The sequence below is a fragment of the Melanostigma gelatinosum genome (genome assembly GCF_949748355.1).
Source record: "Melanostigma gelatinosum genome assembly, chromosome: 5".
In the NCBI taxonomy this organism is placed as follows: domain Eukaryota; kingdom Metazoa; phylum Chordata; class Actinopteri; order Perciformes; family Zoarcidae; genus Melanostigma; species Melanostigma gelatinosum.
Genome location: NC_136638.1, coordinates 6,502,224 through 6,525,811, shown reverse-complemented (window position 1 = coordinate 6,525,811; position 23,588 = coordinate 6,502,224). Strand labels below are relative to the sequence as shown.

The window sequence follows — 23,588 nt, the reverse complement described above, 5'->3', positions numbered from 1 at the left end:
CCAGGTCATGAAACTTTCAGCCAATCAGGGACGCTGCTCACCGTGTGGGCGGGTCAAACCACTGCAAGGAACTGACCAACGGGAGCAGCTGATTGGCTAAGAAAACTGGCAGCGTTCCGACCAGTTCCTCAAGAGGCGTTAAACGTATTTAGAGAAACTGAAACTACAGTATATATACAGATGCAGGGATGCATCTATCGGAGAAAATTACAGAACTCATATACAAGAGAAACCAATTTGACAACACACATTTAAAATCACCCAGGAATAGAACTTCTTACATTATTTTGTCAAGAAAAAACACCATAAAGAAAAATGGTTTATTTTGCATTTATTTATACTTACAGTATTGTTTTTATTAATCTAACAATGATCCAGGATGGGCAGGATTTGGGCTATATACATAATGACATCTGTACCACAACACATAATCCAAAATGTGAAGGCGTTTTCTGTACTGGGCTTTGAAACGGCCGTCTTTGAGTCTTTAACCGGTGTACATTCGGTGTGGGTAAGGCATGGCGTACTATTTCTGAGTCTTGTTCTTCCTCAGCTGTTTCTTGAGTCGGTTACTCCCAGCTGATGCTCTGCTCCCTGAATATGCTTGGTCTCCAACAGCAGAGCAGGCAAGCTGGACGCCCCGTACTGGACGGGACGGGACGAGACGAGACGAGGAAAGGAAGCAGTGAGTCACTACGGGACGTTCATTAGAACGTTATGAAGCATCAAATCAAGGTAACGGTAGTTTGTGTTGCTAAAGTTATACCTAAGGCTAAGACACACAGATAACCAGACAATAATCAGGTTATGATTTCCATTATTTCTAAGGTCAATATTCACTTCATGTGACTTGAGAGTGTGTGTGTGTGTGTGTGTGTGTGTGTGAATACCATTTCCTTTTCTTTGGGGCGTTTGTGTCGGTAGTCCAGGTATTGTCTGTTGAGCTCGCTGATGTCATGCAGAAAGGTGCGGCCTCGTCTCAGATCGGCCAACCGGACTTCAAGTTCAGCTTTCTCCTTTTCAAGCAACCACGCTTGCCTCTCTGCCCTGACCGATCACACAGCGTAAAAGTTATTAATCATAGATTTTAACAATGAAAAGACATTTTTTTATGTGTCAATGGTGCGTCTAATTGGCAATCCCTGTGGATGTTTTGATGACGAAATATATTTTGAGTTTACAGACAGTAAACATCTTACAGTAAACTGAGTTTGTAGAAAAGTAAACTGGTGTGTGTTGTGCATCTGGACCTCCTCTCACCTCATCAGCTCATACTTGGCTTTCAGCAGTCTCTGCGTCTTTGTGCGGATCGAAGACGCCACCTGACACATGCGCACACAGACACCAACGGGACCGAAAGCAAAAGTAAGTACAGGCTGCCATGAAGCGGCCCGGTGTTATGCAACACGACTAAGAGTCTCTGTGAGGCTGTACGCTGGTGCTTTGAGCTAATACATGCTCACAACATGTTCACAGTGACAACGCCGACATGCTGATGCTTGGCAGGCAGTGTCTAATGTTCACTGTGGTGTTGCTGGTATTTGTTCACTAAACAAAGCAAAGGAGAAGTCATAGCTTTGAGCGGACGATGGCGCTGGAAGAAAAGTCAGAGCATCACCAAACTCATGATCATTCATCCAGAGGGGGGGATACATCGTCTGCACCAAATGTTATGGCACTCCAAAATTCATCAATGTGGACCAAAGTGGTTCAACGACCGGCCGAGAGGAGTGCTGCAGCAATGAGTCCTAATCACGGACATGAGTCAGCACTTTAGGCACTCCCGGTTCTCTCGTCTCAAAGTCAAAGTGATCTTTCAAAGTGTTTTTGGGGAGATGGCTGAAATAAGGTCTGTGGTTAACACAAGAACTGTGATATAAAATATGTCAATAAATAGCCCTCTTATGAATTTTGAAGCTTTATTGTGTCTTAAAGGAGGCGGTTGCTAACACGTGGCTAAACGAGACCACAAAACGTTGTTTGCTCGCGCTGAAGATCAGTTTTCTTGAACGAAACAGTTACGTGAACGTGCGTTTGTCACAGAGATTATTTTCTGAATTGATCCAAAATGCAACGACACAAAGCCATTGGCTGTTAGTGGAGGGCACCGGTGAGATGCTAACCTGTGCGGTTAGCCTCCAAACACACAGAATCCCCGCGTCACTCTATTCCCATCCCTAAAGCCTCTAGCCGGGCGGGTTGCCATAGTTACCTTGGCATTTTGTCTTTTTAGAATGTTGAACTCCTTTGAAGACGAGATCTGGAAGAGAAGGAAACACCAGAGAACAGACACGTGTCCGGTTTGAATCAGCATTATTCACTTCTGTTTTGATGGACATGTTATCATGAGTAGGATCACATTTATTGTGCACTAAATCAACACCATGATGATGTCATAGCGGCATATTTTGGGGGGAAAACCTTGGGAAAAGGTGGTTATAAGCACTAAACTATTTATTTGTATCCTAATTCAGTTGAGTGTTTCTCTTCTTCTGGTGAACAAAAGTAAATCTGAATCTCTAAATGTCCCAAGAGTAAGTAAATAGACGAGCTAAAGTCTGACCTTTTCCAACAGTTGCTCTTCCACATTGGAGGAGAAAGAATCAACAGCCTGTTTGACGGCTTTAGACTCCACAGACTCTCTGAAACACACACACACACGTAATCCTCCCCAACTGTAGTATTTGCATAGACAAGTGTAACTGGTGGATAGAAGTAGTTGTTATGGTGTGGGTTAGAGCTCAGGCTACTTGTGTGGATGTCCTCGTTCACCTGTACTGGTCACAGAAGTCCAGGAAGGCCTCCAGCACCACCTCTGTCTCTGTCCCTCCCCCACCACGTCTCTTCCTCCTCTGCTGGTCTCTGGTGGCCTTCTCTGGTCCTGCAGACGCACTGCCTTCACGTGGAACAAGTTTTGTGGTTCAAAGTTCAAGAAGAATAGTAAATAAACATGTTTAATTTTGCAATAGAATAAATGAGAACGATTCAGCTGAACTCTGGATGTGAAACATTGGGTCGATTTCTTGTTGTGTTTTGTGTAACAATAAAACAGAAACCTTTAAAGAAATGCTTCCTTGCTGAGAGTTCGATGAGAAGATTGATACTCTTCAAACATCTGTCAGCTTAGCTTAGCTTAGCATTACAACTGGAAACGGGGCAAACGGCTAGCCTGGCTCGGCCCAACAGTCTTTATGCTAAGCTACGCTAACCGTCTCCTGGCTCAAGCTTCATATTTAAATGTGCAGAGTTGAGAGTGTGGTGTACAAGTTCTTATCTAACTCTCAGAGAGGAACTCTAGGTTCTCATCGTTCCTTCACGCAGAGTTCAAACGCATGTTGACGGGACTCTGTCGCTCTCTCCCCTCACCTGAAGAAGTTCTAGATTTGGACTGATCAGACTTCCTGCCTCTGCCCAAACTTAAAACCATGGCCTTCTTTGGACTCGGGATCTGAGTAAACAACAGAAAGGCAAAGACAGAGTTCAAATGAACGGCACATTCCTGTGAATGCTAGGCTCTGCTGCCGGGAGTCCTCACCCAACTCCCATCTTCACCCCCCCCCTCCTCCTCAGAGGAGGACAGCACTCTCTTATAGACAGGGTCAGCTTTCTCCTGGAAGAAAAAACAAACATGTTCTTCACGAGTCATACAAGAAGTCGCTATGATCTTATTAGCATAACTGTGGTATACGATAGATGCTACCCTTGTTGTTGGAGACACTTCATCCTTCACTTGCTTGTGGCTCACCTGTGGCGCAGCGTCACTGGACTTTCCACTTCCTGTTTCACTCTCTCTCTTCTTGCCTTTCTTGTTCTGCTGATTTTCCACCGGCCTTGTTGGGACACAGAGACAAGATTAATGATTTGATGGGAACACAGAATATTAGCTCTCACAATAGGAACGTGCACGGCCGTTATGAGCCACACCACCGTTTCTGCAAGCCGCCCCCTCAACGGACCCTTCACTCTAATCCCTGATCCACGTTCCGGACCCTTTGGACCCGGACCAGACTCATTGTTCTGGATGCTTTTCATGACAATTCTTTTGCTTTTTCACTTGTAATTGTCTTTGTAAATCATCTTTCTCTTCACCTTTCTTCTGTTTTTACTATAAGATTTGTTGTGAAGTTTTCCTGTGTATGGGTTTCTTTTCCCCCTTGCTTTGGGGGCAAGTTATGGCTGTATGAGTGTATGCATGTGTCTTGTATATTAGTTGACATGTTGGTATGTGTATATAGATCTCTATTCAGTATCACAGCTGTGTATTTTTCCTATTCAAGCCGATTGGATACTCCTCTCGATACATGGTCTGTAACGACTCATTACGGATCGATATAGCATCACTTTGATACCATCCGATTCACTCGTCACTTTGATATTTAACGATAACCTTTAATTTGCCTTACATCTGTAAGGATGATGTCATGTAAATACTCAGTCAGAAACTGTACTTATTTTTCATATTACTATTTGTGTAATAAATACTATTTTGTTCAATAACATGTCAGACATTCTTTAAAAGAATGTCTTTATAGACCGATATCATCATCACGGTCTCTGTGGATGGTTTATCATCATCATGGCAGACTGGAAAGGGACCTCTGTGACCTCACCTCGTCCCTCCAGTACTTCTCCTGCTCCTCTTTCTCTTCTCCTCTTCCTCCTCATTCGCTCCGTCCCTCTCCGTCTCCTTCCTCTTCACTGCAGGTCTGCGCTGTTTTACAGCGGTCTTCGCCGTCTGAGGAACTTCCTTCCTCCCGGCTTTGCCTCCGCTCCGCTGATCCTCCTCTGGGACGTTCAGATCTTCCTCCACGGCCGTGCTGTGCAGAGGGTTACCTTGTAAGCGAGACAGACAGTTATCTGGTCAGCACAATGTTGGTGGTTTGACATCATGCTAGACTCTGGAAACAAGGCCACCGCGAATAAACTGAGAAAGACAGGAAGAAACAAGCATGAATGTTACTGTAAAATCTGCTTTTCTTCAAGACTCATGGATCATGATACAGTGTAATAAACTGACCATAATTCGGCTGCAGTCCCTCGAGGAAGCTAGCTTTGTCTATAGCGGACAGGTTGGGAGAATCCATCTGATCATTAGATGAACCTTTCTGAATTCAAACACAACAGAGAAAACAATTCAAGTTCCACAATTTACAGTCGATCACGCTTTCTTTATACAACAAGGTGTAATAACACGATTACAGGCATAACGTTGCGTTTCACTGAGAGAAGAAAAACTCAGCTGACAAGGGACTGACCCGTTTCTATCCCATCAGTGCTGTTATCACAAATCATAGTGCAAATGCTACAGTGACCAACTCACCTGACTCTGCTGTTGTGGCCCCGTGAGCACTTTGGCTCTTCTGCCCTTTTTGGCACTGTGGAAACAAAGACAGGGGCATTTCTTCATCATCATCATCCTCTTCCTCATCAACCAGGTGACACCTCCAAACGAATGACTCGGGTCCCTAGTTAGCATTAAACTTAACGCTAGCTTCTCTGCCATTCGGTGTGCGTATACACTATATAACACAACTTAAAACAAAGGCCAAAGCTATGCTGGTTTGACCACTTTGCTCACACACATCTTCCAGATTACAGTAACGTTATTGTTCACGTTACTGAGTGTCGGTTGCGAACAGCACGAAGCTATTCAACAAGTTGTGCTTTAGCGTTAGCTAGCGTTACGTTAAGGTCAACAAGCAGGCCAACGTCGTATCGCTACTTAATCGCTACTTATGTTGTCAGAATTTTAAATGAAATGTGTGAATTTACCAGCATAATAAAGAGCGGTGTGTGTTGTAGATATGGGTTCATATATGGGTTCGATTATAACTTCAAATGGATATTTCTCACCTCATTTGGAACAAGTAGCAAACACGTTTGTTTTGAAAAGTCCGTAGCTCGAATTGGATAGAAGCAGCTTCCCGCAAAATGATTCAAGTTCCGGACTGTACCATTCCAGAAACACAGGGGTGGGAGATGGTACAATTTATGACGAAAACAGGACCTCCCAAAATGAGTTTATGTGGATGAATCAAAACGTTTCAGCATTCATTTTACGGTGACATAGTCTGGATGTAGTTTACCTTTATTAAATATTTGCACTTGCATTTTGTAAAAAAGATAGTAAAAACAGCTTCCCCGAGCAGATCCTACGGAGAGCGAAAGGGTTCAGTATCTGCTCAGAGGATCTTTTTTTAAGCGAAAGTGAAAGAGAAAAACAGCAGTACAATTTATATATTCATAACAATACAACTACAACAACAGTAGTTTCAGGACCTAGGAATAAATGTTTTTAATTTTTGTTAATTTAGTGTCGTGCATATAAACAATACAATCCATACTAAATAAAAGATATTGGAATAAATGTCCTGGTCTCATGGATCCCTGGAGTAAATATGAGACTCACTAAAACGTAACTACATATTTAAATAGTTTTACCTGATCACACAGACCTGATGAAGCAAAGGACATATCACACAGCTGTCTTGATGATTTTTTAATTAAAATCTTTACAAAACAAATCTGAGATGACAGAACAAACAGTTATAGTAAGATCAAAAGTACTTCCAACAAATTAAAACTTTCAACATTCAAAAGGATTTCATTTAGATTGTGAACAGTGTTATTTTGAAACGTATAGTTTCACCCTTCTTCAGCATGTAATAATAATTTAAGAAAACAGATCCCTTTAGCAAATCTCTTCCCTTTATGTGACCATAAATAAATTAAAAACACTCACAGTTTCCCTTTGTCCTGAATGTTCTTCAGTACCTGCATCCCTGTTTCCACCTGGCCTTGTTCAGATTATCTTTAATATGGCTCACTCGGCTGGTTAACAGGGTGCTAATTAGACCCAGAAACCCGTTATCCATTGTGGATTCAAACTTTCTCCCGAACAAACTCCAGAAACACAATAAGATAAGAAACCATGACATCTGAGAAAGAGGTTGCAGTGTGTGGAGCTGTTTGGGAACCCGTTTCAGTGGTCAGTCATCTGCTATGCTTGAAATGAAAAGGCGTGTGTGTGCGTGTGTGTGCGTGCGTGTGTGTGTGTGCGTGGTATTGTGTGTGGTTCTTGCCAGTAAAGTCCTGAGATGCTACAGAGCTGCACTTTGATATTTCCATTTTAAAAACATCCTGAATGAAAATATCTCAAAATAGCCGATTAGAATCAACACGTTATCACAGCATTTTGTTCTGTACATAGCAAAGGCAAAACTATTTCATCAATAGACGCGTGTATTTTAAGCTACTCTGGACCTTCAGAGGTCTTGTATTCTGTGCCACAGATCCTAAAGGGCTCTGAATCAAGTTCCACTAAAAGCTACAGCGCCTCCTGTTGCTGTTGTTTCTAGTGTTACTGGCCGTGAGGACTCAACGTCTGTGAGCTTCAGCTCGTGCTCCCGTCTTCCTCTCCCCTACGAACACCTTTGGTAGCCCGTGTGTCTCTGTTCCTCCTTCTTGGCCTCCTCCTACATTTTGATCCCAGCGTACAGCTCGTCCATCTGGGCTCTGAAGTACTGTCGCATTTCGTTCCTCTTGGCCTTCAGCGTGGGAGTGAGCAGGCCGTTCTCGATTGAGAACAGCTCGGTGTGGATGTAGATGGACCTCACCTAAAAGGAAACACGCACATGTTTCACTTCCAGGGACACCATTTGGATGAACACTGCAGAGTCTACAGAGCTACCAAGTGGTGCACAGGAAAAGATGACTCAAGTGTTTTACCTGCTCAAAGGACTTGAGGCCTCCTTCCTTGCCCAATCGCACCATGTCCTCAAAGATGGCCGCCTTGACTTCCTGAACAGATAATAAAGGGAGGTACCTCAGAATAATGATGTCACTTCAATTAACACTCGCTGCATGGGCTACGCTTTTCTGATACAGTCTTAATTCAAAATGAAGTTTCAGAGCAGTATTTGTAGTAGTTATTGGATTGCATTTGACTGTACATGTACATGTTAAGCACCTGATATTGTGTAGATCCCAACCTGATGTAGCCCACAGCCCTACCAGATGAACTCAAGTACCCCTCCATCAGCACCACCAATCAGGTTCTTTTCCATTTATTTAAAATAGATGTTACTGAACTCTATTAGAAATGCACATTTTTACAATAATTCAACACATAGTGATCCTTGAATTGGTCTTTTGTTTTCTGTTTTTTCAGAAGGTTTGCTCAAGTTTGCATTCATTAAAGCAACCGCTCGCAGTGATCAAAGCTGGATGTTTCCACCATTTTTCAGTTACTTTTACGAATCCATTTTGGACTTCTCTGCTTACTGTTGAGGACTCTCCTCGACTAAGAACTTCTGCAGTTGGTGTTCAGGTGTTACAACCGGGAGCCCAGTCTTGTGCTGGTAGCTGATTACTTATTATGTCAATAAACATACTCGGATCAGCTTCACACCACTTTATAGCCCTTCTAGTGGATGTATTTTCTCCTGTGAGACAAATAGATGAACTAGAAAGAAATACAGCTGTTTACTAGATCCTAGTTTCCTTTCGTGTGTGATCTGTGATCAAACTGTGTAAAGTATTACCGGTCTGTCACATAGTTCCTGGTAGCTGCCGTCCAGTGCCAGAGTCCTCTTGGTCCAGCTAGACAGGAAGTCGGGGTCAGGTACCACCACTGCTACCAGACACGCCTGGAGATAAACACGATACTTACAAGTTAATTACAGCAAATACAGCAACGGCAGTTACACAGGAATGAATAGCACACACATCCATGACACATACACAGTGAGAATGTCCTCCGCCTACCTGCAGACTGTCTCCATGCACAAAGACCTGCGCCACTGCATCGCACCTGATGTACACGTTCTCTATCTTTTCGGGAGCGATGTACTCCCCCTGTGCCAGCTTGAAGATGTGCTTCTTCCTGTCCACGATCTGCAGCGTGCCGTTCTGTCCACACACATGCACACACATTACATTACATCATCGAACGTCCACAGGCCGTCAGACACGCGATCAGCTCCGGTCAGAATAAATATGTGTGAGGCTGAGATGAATGATTTAAACATAAGTCAGAGCGGCACTACTTAACCTACAGGAAGCCATTTTCCAATGTCCCCCGTGTGAAGCCATCCGTCCGCATCGATGGCCTCCGCAGTCTTCTCGGGGTCCTTCAGGTAGCCCTGGAACACGTTAGGGCCCTTCACACACACCTAGAAACAAACACACACGTATGAGTGACGTGATATTGTGGTAGAAGACAGAGTTTCTGTGAAGACGTGTGCTTGTCTTTGTGTCTCACCTCTCCCTCGCCGTTCACAGCAAGGTAGTTCATCTCGGACACGTCCACCAGCTTCAGTGAGTTACAGGGCAGAGGAGCTCCAACGTGACCTGCAGGCATGAGGTCAAGTTCAGAGTGATCAACTTGTTCTTTGTAGCTCAGAGCGCTGAGATCTGTGACGCATGAACGAAGTCGTTCTTATTTAATACCTGCTTTCCATTCTCCGGGCATGGTCATGGTGCATCCAGCAGTGCACTCTGTTTGTCCATAACCTTCATAGAACTGAGACAAAGAAAGAACACATGATTAGTATTGTTATCATGACTACTAACCCTACTACAAGCACAGGACTATGCAATGTAGAACCTATTGGGGACAGATGTCGAGATCAGACCGCTGCATTTCTACTTTTCCAGATTTTCAGGACAGGTGATAGAAAGAGACATAGATAACATGTGGAACAAGGGCCTGTGTGTGTGTGTGTGTGTGTTACCTGGCAGCCTACTGCAGCTCTGAGGAAGGTGAGCACAGTAGGGGAGATGGGAGCAGCTCCCGTCAGCATGAGACGCACGCGACCTCCGAGGCTGGCCTGTAGAGGGCAGCATGCTGCGTTAGAGCCCGACAGCTCGATCAGTCACATGACTCACATCCACAACACATTCATGTCAATCTGAAGGTGCCACATAGTGTTTATGCCTTTACAGCTGTCTGAGGCTGATGACAATGTGATACACATTTTACTGTTGGGTAAACTCTTAGGAGATGAATCAATGCCTGGTATGATAAGCTAAGATAATCTTAGCTTATCTCCTGCAATGTTGCAGCAGAAAACATGTTGTGCAATATTAAGAAGCATTCGTAAAGTAAAGCAAGATATAATAAACAAGTGAAACTGTAAAATCTAAATGTAATCAGTCCTCCTACATATGACTTAAACCTGTGTCTGCGTTGACTTCATGAAACCTACACGTGTCTTCAAACACCAGGAAACAAAGTGTCTGAGTTTAGACTAAACTGTAAACTAATGGGCTCACATTAAAGGGAAACATTTGCCACTTTTTATGTGGAAGTACAATCAGTGATTATGGTAAATGTAGTTCATTGCAGCAAAAGAAATGTATTGATGCACACTACATTGACAGCAGGGCCTACATGTACCATGATGTACCAGGATATATATATAGATATATATATATATTATATATATGTAAAGATAACTTAATGGAGACATTTTACAGATTGTTCAAAAACAAAACGTCAAGTGAATGGAATGAATCGGACATATCAACCAGCCCTCGTGGAAAAACACACATTGGTGGACATGTAGCAGCCGACCGTACAGTGACATGCGAGGAGTTTATAAACCGTGCTGCTGGCTCTGCGTACCTGAACCTTCCAGAAGATGAGTTGATCCCAGATACTGTCTCTCCTCACGATGCCGCTCCTCATCTCTGCCTCCTTCCTCCTGGAGGCGAATCCCAGCAGCCAGCGCTTCAGGGAGCTGTTGGCCTGCCCAAAGATCTACACACACACACACACACACACACACACACGCAGGCTCACCATAATTAGTAGGAACAGCATCATCACCATCCTTTATCTTGATGCTACATTCATGCAAAATGGTGCTTACGGTGAAGTCTTGAACATTCACCAGACTCAGGAGCAGCGCTCCACCTCTGAGCAGACACTGTGCACCACCTACCTTATCATACATTCTGTTGAGCAGTCGGGGAACCACAGGAAACACAGTGGGTTTCAGTGTGTTCAGGTCATCCGACAGCAGGCGAATGTCTCCCTGGAAAAAGCCAATACTGGCTCCGTGCACGATCATCACTCCCTGTCAGCAATATCAGAAAGATAGAGAGGGGAGGAGTTAAGAGGCCACCAGAGCTTAGTATGCAATGAAAGGGAGGTTAACACACAAGGGTTTGCAGGAATAATGTTTGATCTTAAACAAAAAGGGCGACTATGGGAACTAAGGCGACAAACAATACCTGGACTACTCTCTCAAACATATGAGCCAAGGGCAGGAAGGAAATATGGACGTCACTGCGAGAGAATGGACAGGAAACCTAAAACACGGCGTGCACACACAGACAGGAAGACAAACACACACACACACACACACACACACCGATGGACATGAACCCGACAGGAAGGGAAAACAGTCAGTGGTTGTACCTCCACCACCCTCTCAAACATGTGGGCCAGAGGCAGAAAAGACAGCAAGACATCCTCTGAGGTGGTCTTAGCGTACGACTGGAGAGAAGAGGGGAGAGTTCACCAACAAACACTGATAATGTTTCATTCGTGGTTCTTCCTCTTTCAATAAGGTGGCACATCTGGATACGGATTCGGAGGGTTTGAGGTATTTTTAACCAACAAAGCTCAATCTGCACTAACCTCCTCCTTTTCTTACATTGCTGTCTATCCTGTGCTTTCACTGCATCGCACTATGTTCCTTCTGAGTTTCTCTGAATTCACGTTTTTCATAAATTTTTCAAAAATTTAAAACGTGAAATCTGTTTTAGTACAGCAGTAAAAACAGTTGTGTCAGTTATAGTCATGTCATATTATGAGTAATTGTAAGATATTTTATGTATTTTTTATTTCGGCGAAGGAAAGATAGAGGTAGAGTAGGGAGTAGGGGAGGAACGGAAGAGGTAGAGAAGGGAAGGTATAGAAGGAAAGGAAGAGGGAGAGCATGAGATGGAAAAGGAAAGGAGGTACAGCAGGAAACCCTTTGATTGAAATCCTTTAAAAGTCCTCCTAATAAAGGAGCTCTGACTGTTTCACTGTAACTTTAACAGCTCAAGAATCACACTCACCTCCGTAATTTTGATGAAGGCTGAGCAGTTAGACACAACATTTCTATGTGTCAACATAGCTCCCTTTGGGTTTCCTGAAAGCGCACACACACACAAACCATTTCTGTAGAGTTTAAGTGTATACGAAAGGTGTATTTAAGATACTGATGGAAACTGTATTGGGTGAAACTCATGTGTGTGTGTGACCTGTTGTTCCACTGGTGAAGCAGATGAGAGCCATGTCCTCAGGTCGTGGAGGCTGCAGGTCAAACGGTGCCACAGAACACACATCGTCACCATTTGAAGTATTAACTGGTAATCGCTCTTTGACAGGATACTGTTTACTTACCACTGGTTTTTGATAGTTGGCCTTCCCAATGGCCTGCACAACAACAAAAGCACATAAATGAAGCCATTGTGGATGAGATCACGTGACAGAGAAAATGACAAGAACACAGTAATAACAACAATATCTAGATAACAAAACATGACAACTGAATGAAGGCGCCACAAGAAGAAATCTAGCCAAACTAGTTTTCAACGGGTTTATAAAGGGTCATGTAGGTGACCAGCACATTATGGCTCCCCGTCAGGGAACCGAATATTTCCAAACTAAGTGAAGAGAAAAATAAACAACTGAACATAGAACAAAGGGCAGAGGAATTAAGGGACATAAGAAAGACCTGCTGACCTCCATCTCCTGCAGGCTGAGGATGTGGATTCCAGCCTGCTGCCCCCTGTGGACCAGGTCCACACTGGGGGTCTCCATCAGAACGATGTTTTTCACAGAGTGCTTCCTGTCCCGGACACAGTCCAGCACCAGGTTGGCTTTATCTACCACGTCGCACACGATGGTCGAGATGGAGGCTGCAGAAACAGATCAGCTCACACGCAGTTCTTCGCCACTAAAACACTGCCATATAAGGGCATTGATGATGTCATTGTGATGTCACTGCTGGGGTTTACCTTTGTCTATAATGTAGCCGATGGCTTCTGTTCCCAGTGTGTCGTACAGAGGGACTGCCACCAGAGAATAGGTGTAACATGCCAGCTCACTGATGGTCCACTACACACACACACACACGTAATAGCAGATAAGCCACTAATATGATTATAAACTGTACACAGGACTGTACACAGGAAGTATATTGATACCATGGTTCAGTGATGTACACTGTGCCTACAACTTAACACCCCTTTTTGGTCCTTTTTTCTGTTCATATTTTGGCTAATCAGCACCATTTAAAGTAAGCTGAATTGGCTACTAGCAGTTCCTTTATTCACTGTACAGACAACTAGAACTGGATTACTTTGATCCTGAAGAAAACCTAAAAATGTGATGCCAAGCAGAATCTTTGACGTTTATTCACAATGGACATCGGACATCATGATATCCTCTGAAAACTGAAAGTCACATTGAATCTAAAAATATGCACGTGTGTCTACGTTATGGGTCAGTGAAGCAGTGCGATATTAAAGCGATCAGGCTCGATGGGTAAAGGTCGTCTATACCTCGGGTCTGTTCTGAGAGAAGATGCCAACGTGGGGGTCTGTGTTCTTGGAGTGTCCTTTTTGAAGGAATGCTGAACCCAGATTCTCTGTTCGCTCCATTACCTGAAACACACACACACACCCTTTGTTCAGCCTCATTAAATCAATCATAAGGGCACAGGGCATATGCCATGTGTGGTGACTTTTGTATCAATACCAAACACTCAAATGCACGGTTACTACCACAGTAAACATGTCAGAGGCCACTGGCTTTACAGCAGTTGTAATCAGATCATAAAACATGGCGGTCACTCTGCTGGAATGTCCCATTAATATTTAACTTTGAGCTGAATTAATGCTTTACGAGTGAGACAACTTGTAAACAAATCTGTTCCCTGTTAGGAAATGATAGCGTTGGTAGTCGGAGACTGTAATCATGACTGTTACATTTAAATGGGGTAATAGAGTGATTAGTGTTGCTCTTCCATGAAGCTGGAGGACTCGAGATTTTTTATTTATTTTTAATGATCAAAATCGATGTAGCAGAGGCCTAGATGTTCTGACTTTAGAGCCTAGTGTGGGTCAAACTGAAAACATACTGGATCGCACACGTCCCATAATGCACCTCGATCGCACTTTTCCTTCCATGTAAATGCCCGTGACTTTGAAACTCTACAACCCGTTTATAAGGCAGGCTTTCTGTTATTAATGTATAACCTGCCAGCTGTGACAACCCTCTCTGGACAGGCCTCTTCAGAGAGGAGACCAGTGACACTAGAATAAACCCTTTTAGTTATGCTACTCTTCATGTGGTCTCCTCTTCGTGTAGCCTTGAGCCGGGTTGTGACGTATCTGAGATAACCTTGACGACATCATCCGGGTTATTTTCTCCTCCAGAGCCACAGAAGACAAAGAACTATTCCCACAGACTGAGTAGTACTCCTCACATGTTAAAGGTACTACAAGGCATGTTTAATTAGTTATCGAACAGTCTAAAGTGTTTCCTGATGCCTCTATATGACCTACATAAGTAAACAAGAACAACTAGAAGACTGGCGCGAAAATGGGTTGAATGAAGCTAACTTTAGCTGCATTTGTCAAGCAAAGCAAGGGCCCCAAAGTAATGTGAAGCTCTTTGTGACTAATGCATCTTTCTTGCATGCATTAGCCAGATCAAGATTTTTACGACATGAGGCGGTGGTGCTCACGGGAAATGCAGTCTTCATTCCGGGAAAAGAAACTTCCGCTTTCGTCCTCAGGAGACGCCAAAAAATGAAAGTTCCTTGTAGCTGCTTTAACCGAACTTTACGTGTAAAACTGGTGAAATGCCCCGTTATCGTTTCCAGAGCTAGAGGAAATACGATTCATTAAATAAGCTGCATTAGACACCAAATTCATACATGAAAACCACCACTGTGTCGCCCCACTAAGGCTATAATGTGTGACTCTCACCTCTCTGTAGGACATCCAATCATACGGCTGTTTTGGTTTCCTGGAGCCCAGACAGGGACCGTTATCTTCAGGATTACCGGAGAGCGACAGGGGGGGGGGGGGGGGGGGGATTAAAAAACAAAGATCTTTTTACGTATATTAATCCACCTTCTTATCACACATACATACTGTACCTTCCTAGCCCGTATACTCTGCTGCTGACATATAAGACATGTTTTTGTAAAAACACACATATGGTTCTGGGCAGCTGTTGAACTACGTTGTTTATAGTGGTGGCAACATGTTGTGATGTAACCAGGGAAGACTGCTGACTCGAGACTTTGGGGCTTATAGTGTTCAGTAAAGTGCAGGGTCAAAGAACACGGCTCAGTCATTGAAGTAAACCACAATAAGTCAAAAGATTCAACAATAAACAAAGTACAATGTGCTCTACTTTAATTCATGTTTAAACCACGGGTACGAGGAAAGGCTTCTTTGCTTTTTGGGCTGACAGCCTGGAGTAGCTAAAATAAATATGACGTATCAATGCATTTGTGACTTACTGGAGACTCGGACTCCTCTGAGGAAGAACTCATACATTGTCCTGGCATCGTTGTAAAAGTGAGACATGTTAGCGTCTCCGTTCAACAGAACTGATCGGCGTGCCAGCTCTCCACCCTGACAAAAGAAACAACGATTGATCCGACATCAGCTTCAGTCTCTTGCTCGGATGTTTCATCCACATACAGCTACAGTTCGGTTGATTGTGGGGCTGGCTGAGAAATAGTGCTGAGTCATTGCGCGTGCACTTTTCCAGGTCTAGTGATTGACAAACATGAATCATGCAGTAGTGTCTTGATGGCTGAGGAAGTTGAACTGTTTTTGCTTTTTGGTTTTTATTTCTGATTTGTTTCTTCAAATTAAGAAAATTGACTCATCAGTCTACATTCTGCATGTATGGTAACTGTTTCTTTTTACAAAATACATACTGTTCATTTGGGACATACAACTGACCCTCTTGCTCATGTATCTGCTGCACAAAGGATTGTGTGTCACAATAGATATGGTAGTTGTGGGCCGACATACTGCATTTGGCACGCTGTGTATCGGGACACACTAAATCACACATCCGTGCATTAAACTCACCGGAACCTCAACGGACTGCATACAGAGGTCACAAACCGGTGGCAGGGCCTTGGGCCGTGTTGCCAGGTAGTAGGTTGTCGCAGCAGCCACGGCCCCCACGCTGACCAACATCGGGGTGGAGACATTCCTGATGTACTCGCTGACATCGTCCAGATCTGGCAACCTGAGCTTCTGCAGGAAGCCCTGGCTCAGCATGATGCTGCTGATGAGCTGTAAGGGGAGTGTGTGTGTGTGGAGAGTGTACCCGTTTGTGAACGTGGGTGGAGTGGAGGATTGTGGGTGTGTTGGTTGTGTTTGATGGCCCTGCGGTGAGGTGAGGAGTGTGTGTTGTAGGACGGAGTGTGTGAGGCGGGAGGCTGGCCAGGAGGGGACCTAAAGAGAGGAAGAGAAGACCGGTTATTCATTTGTTTACATTTATAAAGTTGTCACTTCAAGTCATTTTAATCGGTAATTATTTTAGGTGTGTTGCTTATAAGATCCCACATGCTGTGTGTTTGTACTGTGCTTAGTTAAATCTTTACACAATTCTACCCTCTAGTAATGAATGTTGGGGTCTGTTATATGGCTTAAATATGTGCTGTGGACAAAGAGAATTAGGCCTTCACTTTGTCGAGCAAAGGGTTCATCCTGATTTGTAGTTGATAAGAGCAAAGGGATTTCACACTAGGGTGTGAATTTCCCCCCCCCCCCCAAATAACCATGGTAACCGCGGCAATCTCATTGGCCGAAGGCCAAGAGACCCCAGGACCCCTGTGGTTCAACCACTGTCCAACAAAAGTGCCTGCAGATCACACCTCAATGCTTTTTCCCGTCGACCTCCGTCGAACAGGGAGCACACCACGCTCTCTTCGCTCGGACCCCCCCCGTCCAGGCCACAGAAGAACCAACTTTCCCCGCCAGCGCAACGCTGGCCACGAGGAAACAACGGCCCTCAAACCCTCAAACCCTGTCAGGTCACGAGCCGTTTTGCTGGACGAAACGACAGTGTTCCACTTTGAGTACGGCTCCACTCAGCCCGCGATAACGAATCTGCTTCAGCGATCAGTTCAGTGCTTTTTGTTTCTTTTTCTTTTGGTGCACACATTCCGGCGAAGGAAAGACGACAACGTCTCTCCTGACCGATGATTACCGGGAGACCTACGGACCACGTCGTCTCAACCGAAGTTAGGTCATCCTCCCTGAAGCGAGGATTGATCACGTCTGCGTTTCGCTCCAGAACGAGCTCACGCCACGACGGACCGAAACAGCGCCAGCTCAAACGCCGCGCTGAGAAGCCGCCCCCCCCCCTTCCTCTCAAAGAAAAAGGACAGCTTTGCCACGAACACTTCCACGTTGCAACGAAGCATCTACAAGTAAGGTTCTTGGCATTTGGGCATAGCTTAGCTTAAATTAACTTAAGTTTAATTCAGGCCATTCATTTATATGTTGATATTCCCGTGTTTTTGTGTGTTTAAGTTACTGTCGCGTGATATCGAGATATTGCGCAATCATTACGGAACAGAGAAGTTCCGCTGTATTCGTGTATTAACTATGACTGTTTGCTTGGGATTCATTTGATTTCTTTCATTTGTTTTATTACACTTCGTGTAGTATTCTCTCCTCATTAAATCAACTCTGTGAGTGAGCTGAGGTGCGTGGCTTATCACGGCATATGTTACCGGCAGTTCAAAGACGACAGCGGTATATTTATGCGTGATAGAACCAGCAACTCAGGCTCACTACAACGCGGACCGCACGCAGAAGTATGATTAATGAGCCCCCACCTTTTTCTCTTTCCTCCTCTCACGTAACACACACAGCTCCTAGCTCTACACCTGGGGAACCTCGTTCAAACGAGCGCCTCACACACGTGCTGCATCGGCACACGTGAATTACGTACAGCAGCCCCATTCTGCCATTTTGTCCGGGTCACTCCACTCCGCCATCTTTGTAGTTTCTAGCTGTAGTTCTTAAGGCCCCTCCCCTTTCGGCCAGCGTCACTCGACGCCGCCATCTTTGTAGTCTAGCTGTAGCTGTAAGACTCCTTCCTGTTCACCCACAGACCCACACACACACACACACACATACACACACACACACACAGACATACACTCTCATCCATTTTATTCATTCTTTAGTTTAGGCATATAAAATTGTATGATAACGTTTGTTGGTTGCAATAGTAATTGATCTGATCATTTATTATTTTGATTTAATAAACTCTGTTATACTTTCAGGAGCAGTCGTCTGTGATTACTTGTGCATATGTATTTGATAAGACTGTATGTAGTAGCCTGTGCTCGAACTTAAAACCTTCACTGTCACTGAATGTATAGTCATACGCAGACTATTGACATTATGAGTGACTACTAATTATGAGACTTAGTTTTATCGTTTGGTTATTGGTCCCTGTTCGCAGGGTGGTGCCCCGTTTTTATTAATAATCATTAATAATTGTTACATACATCAATAATTCTATTGATGTCAAGAATTCAGTTTCTTAAATGCTGATAACCCAAACACGCTCCCTTAGATCCCAACATGAAGTTGTTGAGTTATTTCTGTCAGGACCAAAGTGATGGACTGACCAGAGCCCTCCCTAGAGCCCAGCCTGGCTAAAAAGGACAAATCTTGCGTCTTGTGTAAGAAATGGACGTGGTCACAGTCGTTTGTGGACTGCCGTTTTGAGAAGCCCCGAGTTCAGCATTCTGGCTGTCGCCATTTTGTTTTTTGGCAACCAGAAGTGACACGAGAGGGTGGATCTGATGCTGCGTTAACTTTCAACTGGGAAGTTGGTATTTCGGAGTTCCCAGTCGGAAATTTAAACTCGACCGATGCTATATAGGGCGGCCAGCTGCAGCATGATAAGCTGAGGGCTGATCATCCTGCAGCTGGCCGCCCTTGGGGAGGCTGTATCGTGTTGAAAGGCCGAAACACTCAACGACACAGGGGAACATTACTGATGATGTGTTCTGGGCCAAACTGTCCCAAAATTCTACAACCTAAACCAAACCAAGCTACACCCCACTCAAGCCGGAAAACCCCCACTTGTCGATCGTCAACCACTCAAAACAAGGTTAATTTCCTGGAAGTGCTCACCACCGTGGCACAAAGGACAGACAAACATCATGTCCTGTGTTTTTTGATTCTAACCAAAACCATTCTGTGTTCATGTCGGACACCATCTCTCTTTTTTCAATTCTTGAATCCACGCTCACTGAAGGTCGACCTCCAGAAACACGGTGTTTCTACAGCCGGCTCTCTTTATTCTGCTGCTACTGCTGTAGAATAATAACAGCGGCTCACACTGTAGTGTAATTACATCATGTATCGTATATTTAACAGACTCTCTGAGGACAAGTTGAGCAGGTTTTGTTTAACAGGCGGCGAATGAGGTTCTCAGTGTGGCGACACACACACACACACACACACACACACACACACACACACACACACACACACACACACACACACACACACACACACACACACACACACACACACACACACACGAGGCGACAGAGCAGAAGAGCTGTTTAAGAATAAACTGATTAGAAACAGAGTGTGAGGTCTTTATGTACCGGTAATACGGGGACAGGTCCACCTCCATGTGAACCCTGGGGATGAAGACAATGTCCTGGAACAACTAGTTCTACTGACCGGCTGCATTTGACACCAAAGCTTAGCAAATCAAATCAGTCTCCATTAGCATACGGAGGAGACAGACACATGGTGAGTCTCTTACTGTCATTCCCCTCTTTGTTGCAGTGAATATTCACTGATGAGTGCATGTGAAAAGCACTTACCGTACATTCTCATAAGCCCCTCAGTTGACATGCTAACTTGTTGGCAATGATATCACATCATAAAGAGAGGATTTTGGTCAGTATTATTTGTCTCATGGTGACACAATAATGTAATGTAACATCTGCAGGAGGGTTTCCTTTTTGCATTTTTAAAGAAATATTTTCTTCTCATTCTGAAATTAAATATTTTTTTAAATACTATGAGCGTTAAAATGATCCCATGTCATCACCAGCCACTGTGGCCACAAGCGACAATGTTATACTATGATGTAGAATAGCATAAGTAGAGACATATCGTCGGTTCCAGAGCTATAATGTCAACATTAACAAACACTCACCACCACAAGGTCATACCAGAAGCTTACCAATGAAACGTTTCGCTTGTGATTATGTGGAAGATTATGTTCTTTCTAAAGTTCTGCTTCAAGTTTGTCCATTTTTGCCTCAAGTGTGGGTAAAGCTTCCAGTTTACTTTACCACGGTTACAGGTTCAAAACTACAACATAGCTTACACACAACACATACAAATACAACTCATAGCTGCTGTGAATATCACAGGATCAAAGACATTCAACACATTTTATCAATCGGAGGTATTTGCCACAAATCAACTCTCCCACAGTCACTGAGATACTTCAAACTGTGCCAACTTCTAAGCTGGAACAACCCGCACAAGACTACGCCCGTCATCTATAGGTTTCAATAACTGCACGCAGACAGACGAGATGACGATCGTGTTGTTGTTACCTTCTATAAGAACAACACAGAGCTGTTTCTGTATGTCAGTGTACCGTTCTATTCTTTTGAATCCCCCCTCACCTGTAATAGTGAGACAGTGGCTTTCCTTGAGCTGAACGTCCACCGACAGCGACCGTGGGAATGCTGTTGTTACTGCTGCTGCTACAGCAACTGGCCCACTCGCTCTGCTCTCGCACGGTGGACACACGGATATTATATATATATATATATATAAACCATTGGGACAAAACACCCAGCAAAGATTCTGTTACAAGGTACAACTCAGCTAATCTTCCAATCAAAGGTCACACTTGCTCCACGGAGGGCTCTGATTGGCTGCTCGCGGCAAGACGTTCGGCCTGATTGACTTGGTGTAAACAATCAATAAACGTACGAATCCACAGAGAATATCAATGAGATAGTAAAGGCTGGAAGATCAATCACTCTGAGTTTGGGATCTTTGTAATTGCGGTTACCTACACAGTAAAATATATAGCATATCTTATACCACAATAGTGTATTGTGCATGAACACAGCCCCGTTCATCTGTAGCTTCCATGGGACATGAATAGAAATGGGACTTCCTAACGGAGTGCTTTGTAAAAGCCACCAGGTTAAAGCAGCGGCCTGGTCGCCTCACCTTTCCCCCAGTGACCTGCGACCCAGTTGTGGGCTGCTGAGATGATTAGGCGAGAGTGAGATAAAAGCTGATCAAAGGAAGAACTGCAGAGAGGAAGCTGTCCTGTCGACTCAGCGCGTTGTGGTGTATACTGTTGTTGCTTTCACATCGGGTCTGTGCTTAGAATCCATGAGGCTAATTAATGTCCCGAAATACTGAAAAGTTAGATTTACAATTTCTTAAGTCCTTAAATTGCTGGTTTTGCCTGACAAACACTGACAATATTCAGCTAAAAAACAACAAATCCAATGCTGTGCATGGTTACAGTTCAGTTCAATGGGAATACTTTAAACCCAAAAGGAACAAAGCACCAACGTCTTCTTATTCATTGTGGGCAAAAACAAACGCGTTTCAGCTAGAACTCATCTGGGACGGCAGTTTGTACACAAATGAGGTTCATACAACAATCAGTGTTGCTTTTGTAAAGTTTTAAATAGGTTGATTATTAAAAAAGGGCACATTTGACATTGAATCCGAGCTTCACTTCCCTCAGAAATGTCTGTCCCTTTGAGAACGCCATCACAGAAATGTACTTTCGTTTCAGACTGTGGTGTCACAGACATTCTTCAGCTCAATCAGTCGGTGATAGCATACCTTCACTGGATCAGCTGACTGAGACTGATATACATTGTTTTCTATAATCATACTATCATAAATGTATTGAAATACAGCACACATTAGGCAAGGTAGGAATTGGAAATACTGGTTGGTTTCTGGGACTCATGGTTGTGTTATCTTACATTAATGACTTTACTTTTTACCTTTGCATCTTGATTGTCGAATAATTACACATTTGTATGTATTGTTTGAAAAAATGTTCTGCACACATTGTAAGCATATGTTAATATTTGTTCAGTGCTTTGGCATCACTGTGTATCAATATGGGTGTGCCAATGAAGAACTAAATACACATTTACTCAAGGACTTTGATGAGAGTAGTTCCATTTCATGCTTCTATATACTTGTACTCCATTACATTCTATTTGTACAAAGAGAGCTCCGTTCACTTCACATTGATTTACGTTGTGCATACATTCATATGTTTTACAGGAGCACCTTGTTCCGAAAGTAAATCAGTAGAATATTCTTCAGCGACTGCAAAATCAAAGTTGTCCTGATTGCCTGTGGCACTTGATCCGCTTTAAGCACAGCGCCTGCATAAGAGCCACGCCAGACAGAAGAGAGAGGGGGGTGACACGTGTGTGTGTGTGTGTGTGTGGGGGGGGGGGGGGCATGCATACCAAGGAACCAATGAAAGAAGAGTGGTTTCATAGATGTCAGCCAATCAGACACGAGTCACCTTTCACCTCAAAACCTGCAGTGCCAGTGTCATGGAGACCCCAGTCGTCATATTTAACAGTCTCTGTCCACCTGTCTAATGTTTTCTTTGCAAATATATTTCTACAGAATAGTATTTTATCTTTACTGCAGTCATGCATACTAACACACACACACAAGCCAGCCACCGCAATGCAAGTCTATGCAGAACCGGCCGTTGACATAATATCTCACTACCATTGGACTTTCAACGGTAGTGTTGAGATATTATTGATATTATTGAACACTCTGGACTAGTGTCACTAACTCTTGGAAAACAAAACTTTCGCTATTCATTCTCAGCTCCAGCGTAACCTTCTGACAGCAGTGACGGGACCCAAAAGGTCAACTGCAGAACCATTAAAACAGCAACATGAACGGAAAACCCGGTTCAAGCTTTAGAAAACAGGGAGCGAGCTCGTGCAGAATCCGTTAAATGTGCCTGAAGCCATTTTGACGTAAAGTCGTAACGTTACAGCAGCATTTTAACAGTCTATCAATTAACGCTACACTTTAACTAGTGAACTAACGTTACAACTGGTTTACCGCGCAGACTCCGTGGTGTAACGTTACTGTAGTGAAAGGAAAGTGATGAATTAATACATTTGAACGCCGAATGAATAAAAAAAGTAGGACAAAACTGTCTCTCTCCTCTGTCACGAGTATTAATGTTTTTTCACACTGACTGAATAGTTCGACCTGACCTATCTTTCAATACCACTACATGGGTTTTGTGTGCTACATTTGTACAATTTTGTAAAGCATGTAGTATAGCAAACAAATACACAAAAACATGTTTGGTTCAACATTAATATACCAACAATAACTGGTTAGTTTGAAGTAAGTTACTTCCCACCTGTTAGCGGATGTTCTCCCAGCTTCTTGTTGGTCCTGACCACGCGCAGCTAAGAGTGTAAGAACACTTCCGGATAAAATATTTCAAAATAAAA

The 23,588-nt window shown here is 43.7% G+C and overlaps 2 protein-coding genes across 5 annotated transcripts; both read right to left on the bottom strand.

Moving 5' to 3' along the window:
- Positions 1–340: 340 nt before the first annotated feature.
- On the bottom strand, positions 341–5,892 carry cenpu (centromere protein U). 2 transcript variants are annotated; one of them, XM_079269263.1, is made up of 13 exons: positions 5,854–5,892; positions 5,321–5,375; positions 5,018–5,105; positions 4,611–4,833; positions 3,746–3,830; positions 3,536–3,610; positions 3,367–3,448; positions 2,773–2,896; positions 2,564–2,642; positions 2,213–2,260; positions 1,261–1,322; positions 891–1,047; positions 341–645 (listed from the first exon to the last, which is right to left on the bottom strand). In XM_079269263.1, exons 1-13 carry the CDS (start codon positions 5,856–5,858, stop codon positions 550–552), a joined length of 1,179 nt encoding a protein of 392 aa, XP_079125389.1. In that variant the 5' UTR covers positions 5,859–5,892; the 3' UTR covers positions 341–549. The 2 variants fall into 2 exon arrangements, with proteins under 2 accessions (XP_079125389.1, XP_079125390.1); XM_079269264.1 differs by having other exon boundaries at positions 562–693.
- Positions 5,893–6,486: 594 nt separating this feature from the next.
- On the bottom strand, positions 6,487–23,538 carry LOC306777384 (long-chain-fatty-acid--CoA ligase 1-like). Of its 3 annotated transcripts, none has more exons than XM_079268467.1 (21): positions 23,495–23,538; positions 16,120–16,491; positions 15,537–15,651; positions 14,995–15,059; positions 13,564–13,665; positions 13,018–13,117; positions 12,743–12,918; positions 12,401–12,433; positions 12,259–12,310; positions 12,073–12,146; positions 11,426–11,503; positions 10,947–11,081; positions 10,628–10,762; positions 9,735–9,830; positions 9,451–9,523; positions 9,263–9,351; positions 9,057–9,173; positions 8,767–8,910; positions 8,544–8,648; positions 7,729–7,800; positions 6,487–7,616 (listed from the first exon to the last, which is right to left on the bottom strand). In XM_079268467.1, the coding sequence occupies exons 2-21, from the start codon at positions 16,312–16,314 to the stop codon at positions 7,476–7,478; spliced, it is 2,097 nt and encodes a 698-aa protein (XP_079124593.1). In that variant the 5' UTR covers positions 16,315–16,491; positions 23,495–23,538; the 3' UTR covers positions 6,487–7,475. The 3 variants fall into 3 exon arrangements, with proteins under 3 accessions (XP_079124593.1, XP_079124592.1, XP_079124594.1); XM_079268466.1 differs by lacking the exon at positions 11,426–11,503 and adding an exon at positions 11,239–11,316; XM_079268468.1 differs by lacking the exons at positions 11,426–11,503; positions 14,995–15,059; positions 15,537–15,651; positions 16,120–16,491; positions 23,495–23,538 and adding exons at positions 11,239–11,316; positions 14,751–14,868.
- Positions 23,539–23,588: the final 50 nt, after the last annotated feature.

What these genes read in the sequence shown, in the direction of transcription:
- cenpu (XM_079269263.1), bottom strand. An exon ending in AAGAGCAACTGTTGGAAAAG is followed by an intron (nt 2,261 to 2,563) that starts GTCAGACTTTAG and finishes CTTCTCTTCCAG; the next exon opens with ATCTCGTCTTCAAAGGAGTT. An exon ending in TAAAAAGACAAAATGCCAAG is followed by an intron (nt 1,323 to 2,212) that starts GTAACTATGGCA and finishes CGCATGTGTCAG; the next exon opens with GTGGCGTCTTCGATCCGCAC.
- LOC306777384 (XM_079268467.1), bottom strand. Translation starts at nt 16,314, where the DNA reads ATGCTGAGCCAGGGCTTCCTGCAGAAGCTCAGGTTGCCAGATCTGGAC. An exon ending in TCAGCCTGCAGGAGATGGAG is followed by an intron (nt 12,434 to 12,742) that starts GTCAGCAGGTCT and finishes GTTGTTGTGCAG; the next exon opens with GCCATTGGGAAGGCCAACTA. An exon ending in AGGAACTATGTGACAGACCG is followed by an intron (nt 7,801 to 8,543) that starts GTAATACTTTAC and finishes TTATCTGTTCAG; the next exon opens with GAAGTCAAGGCGGCCATCTT.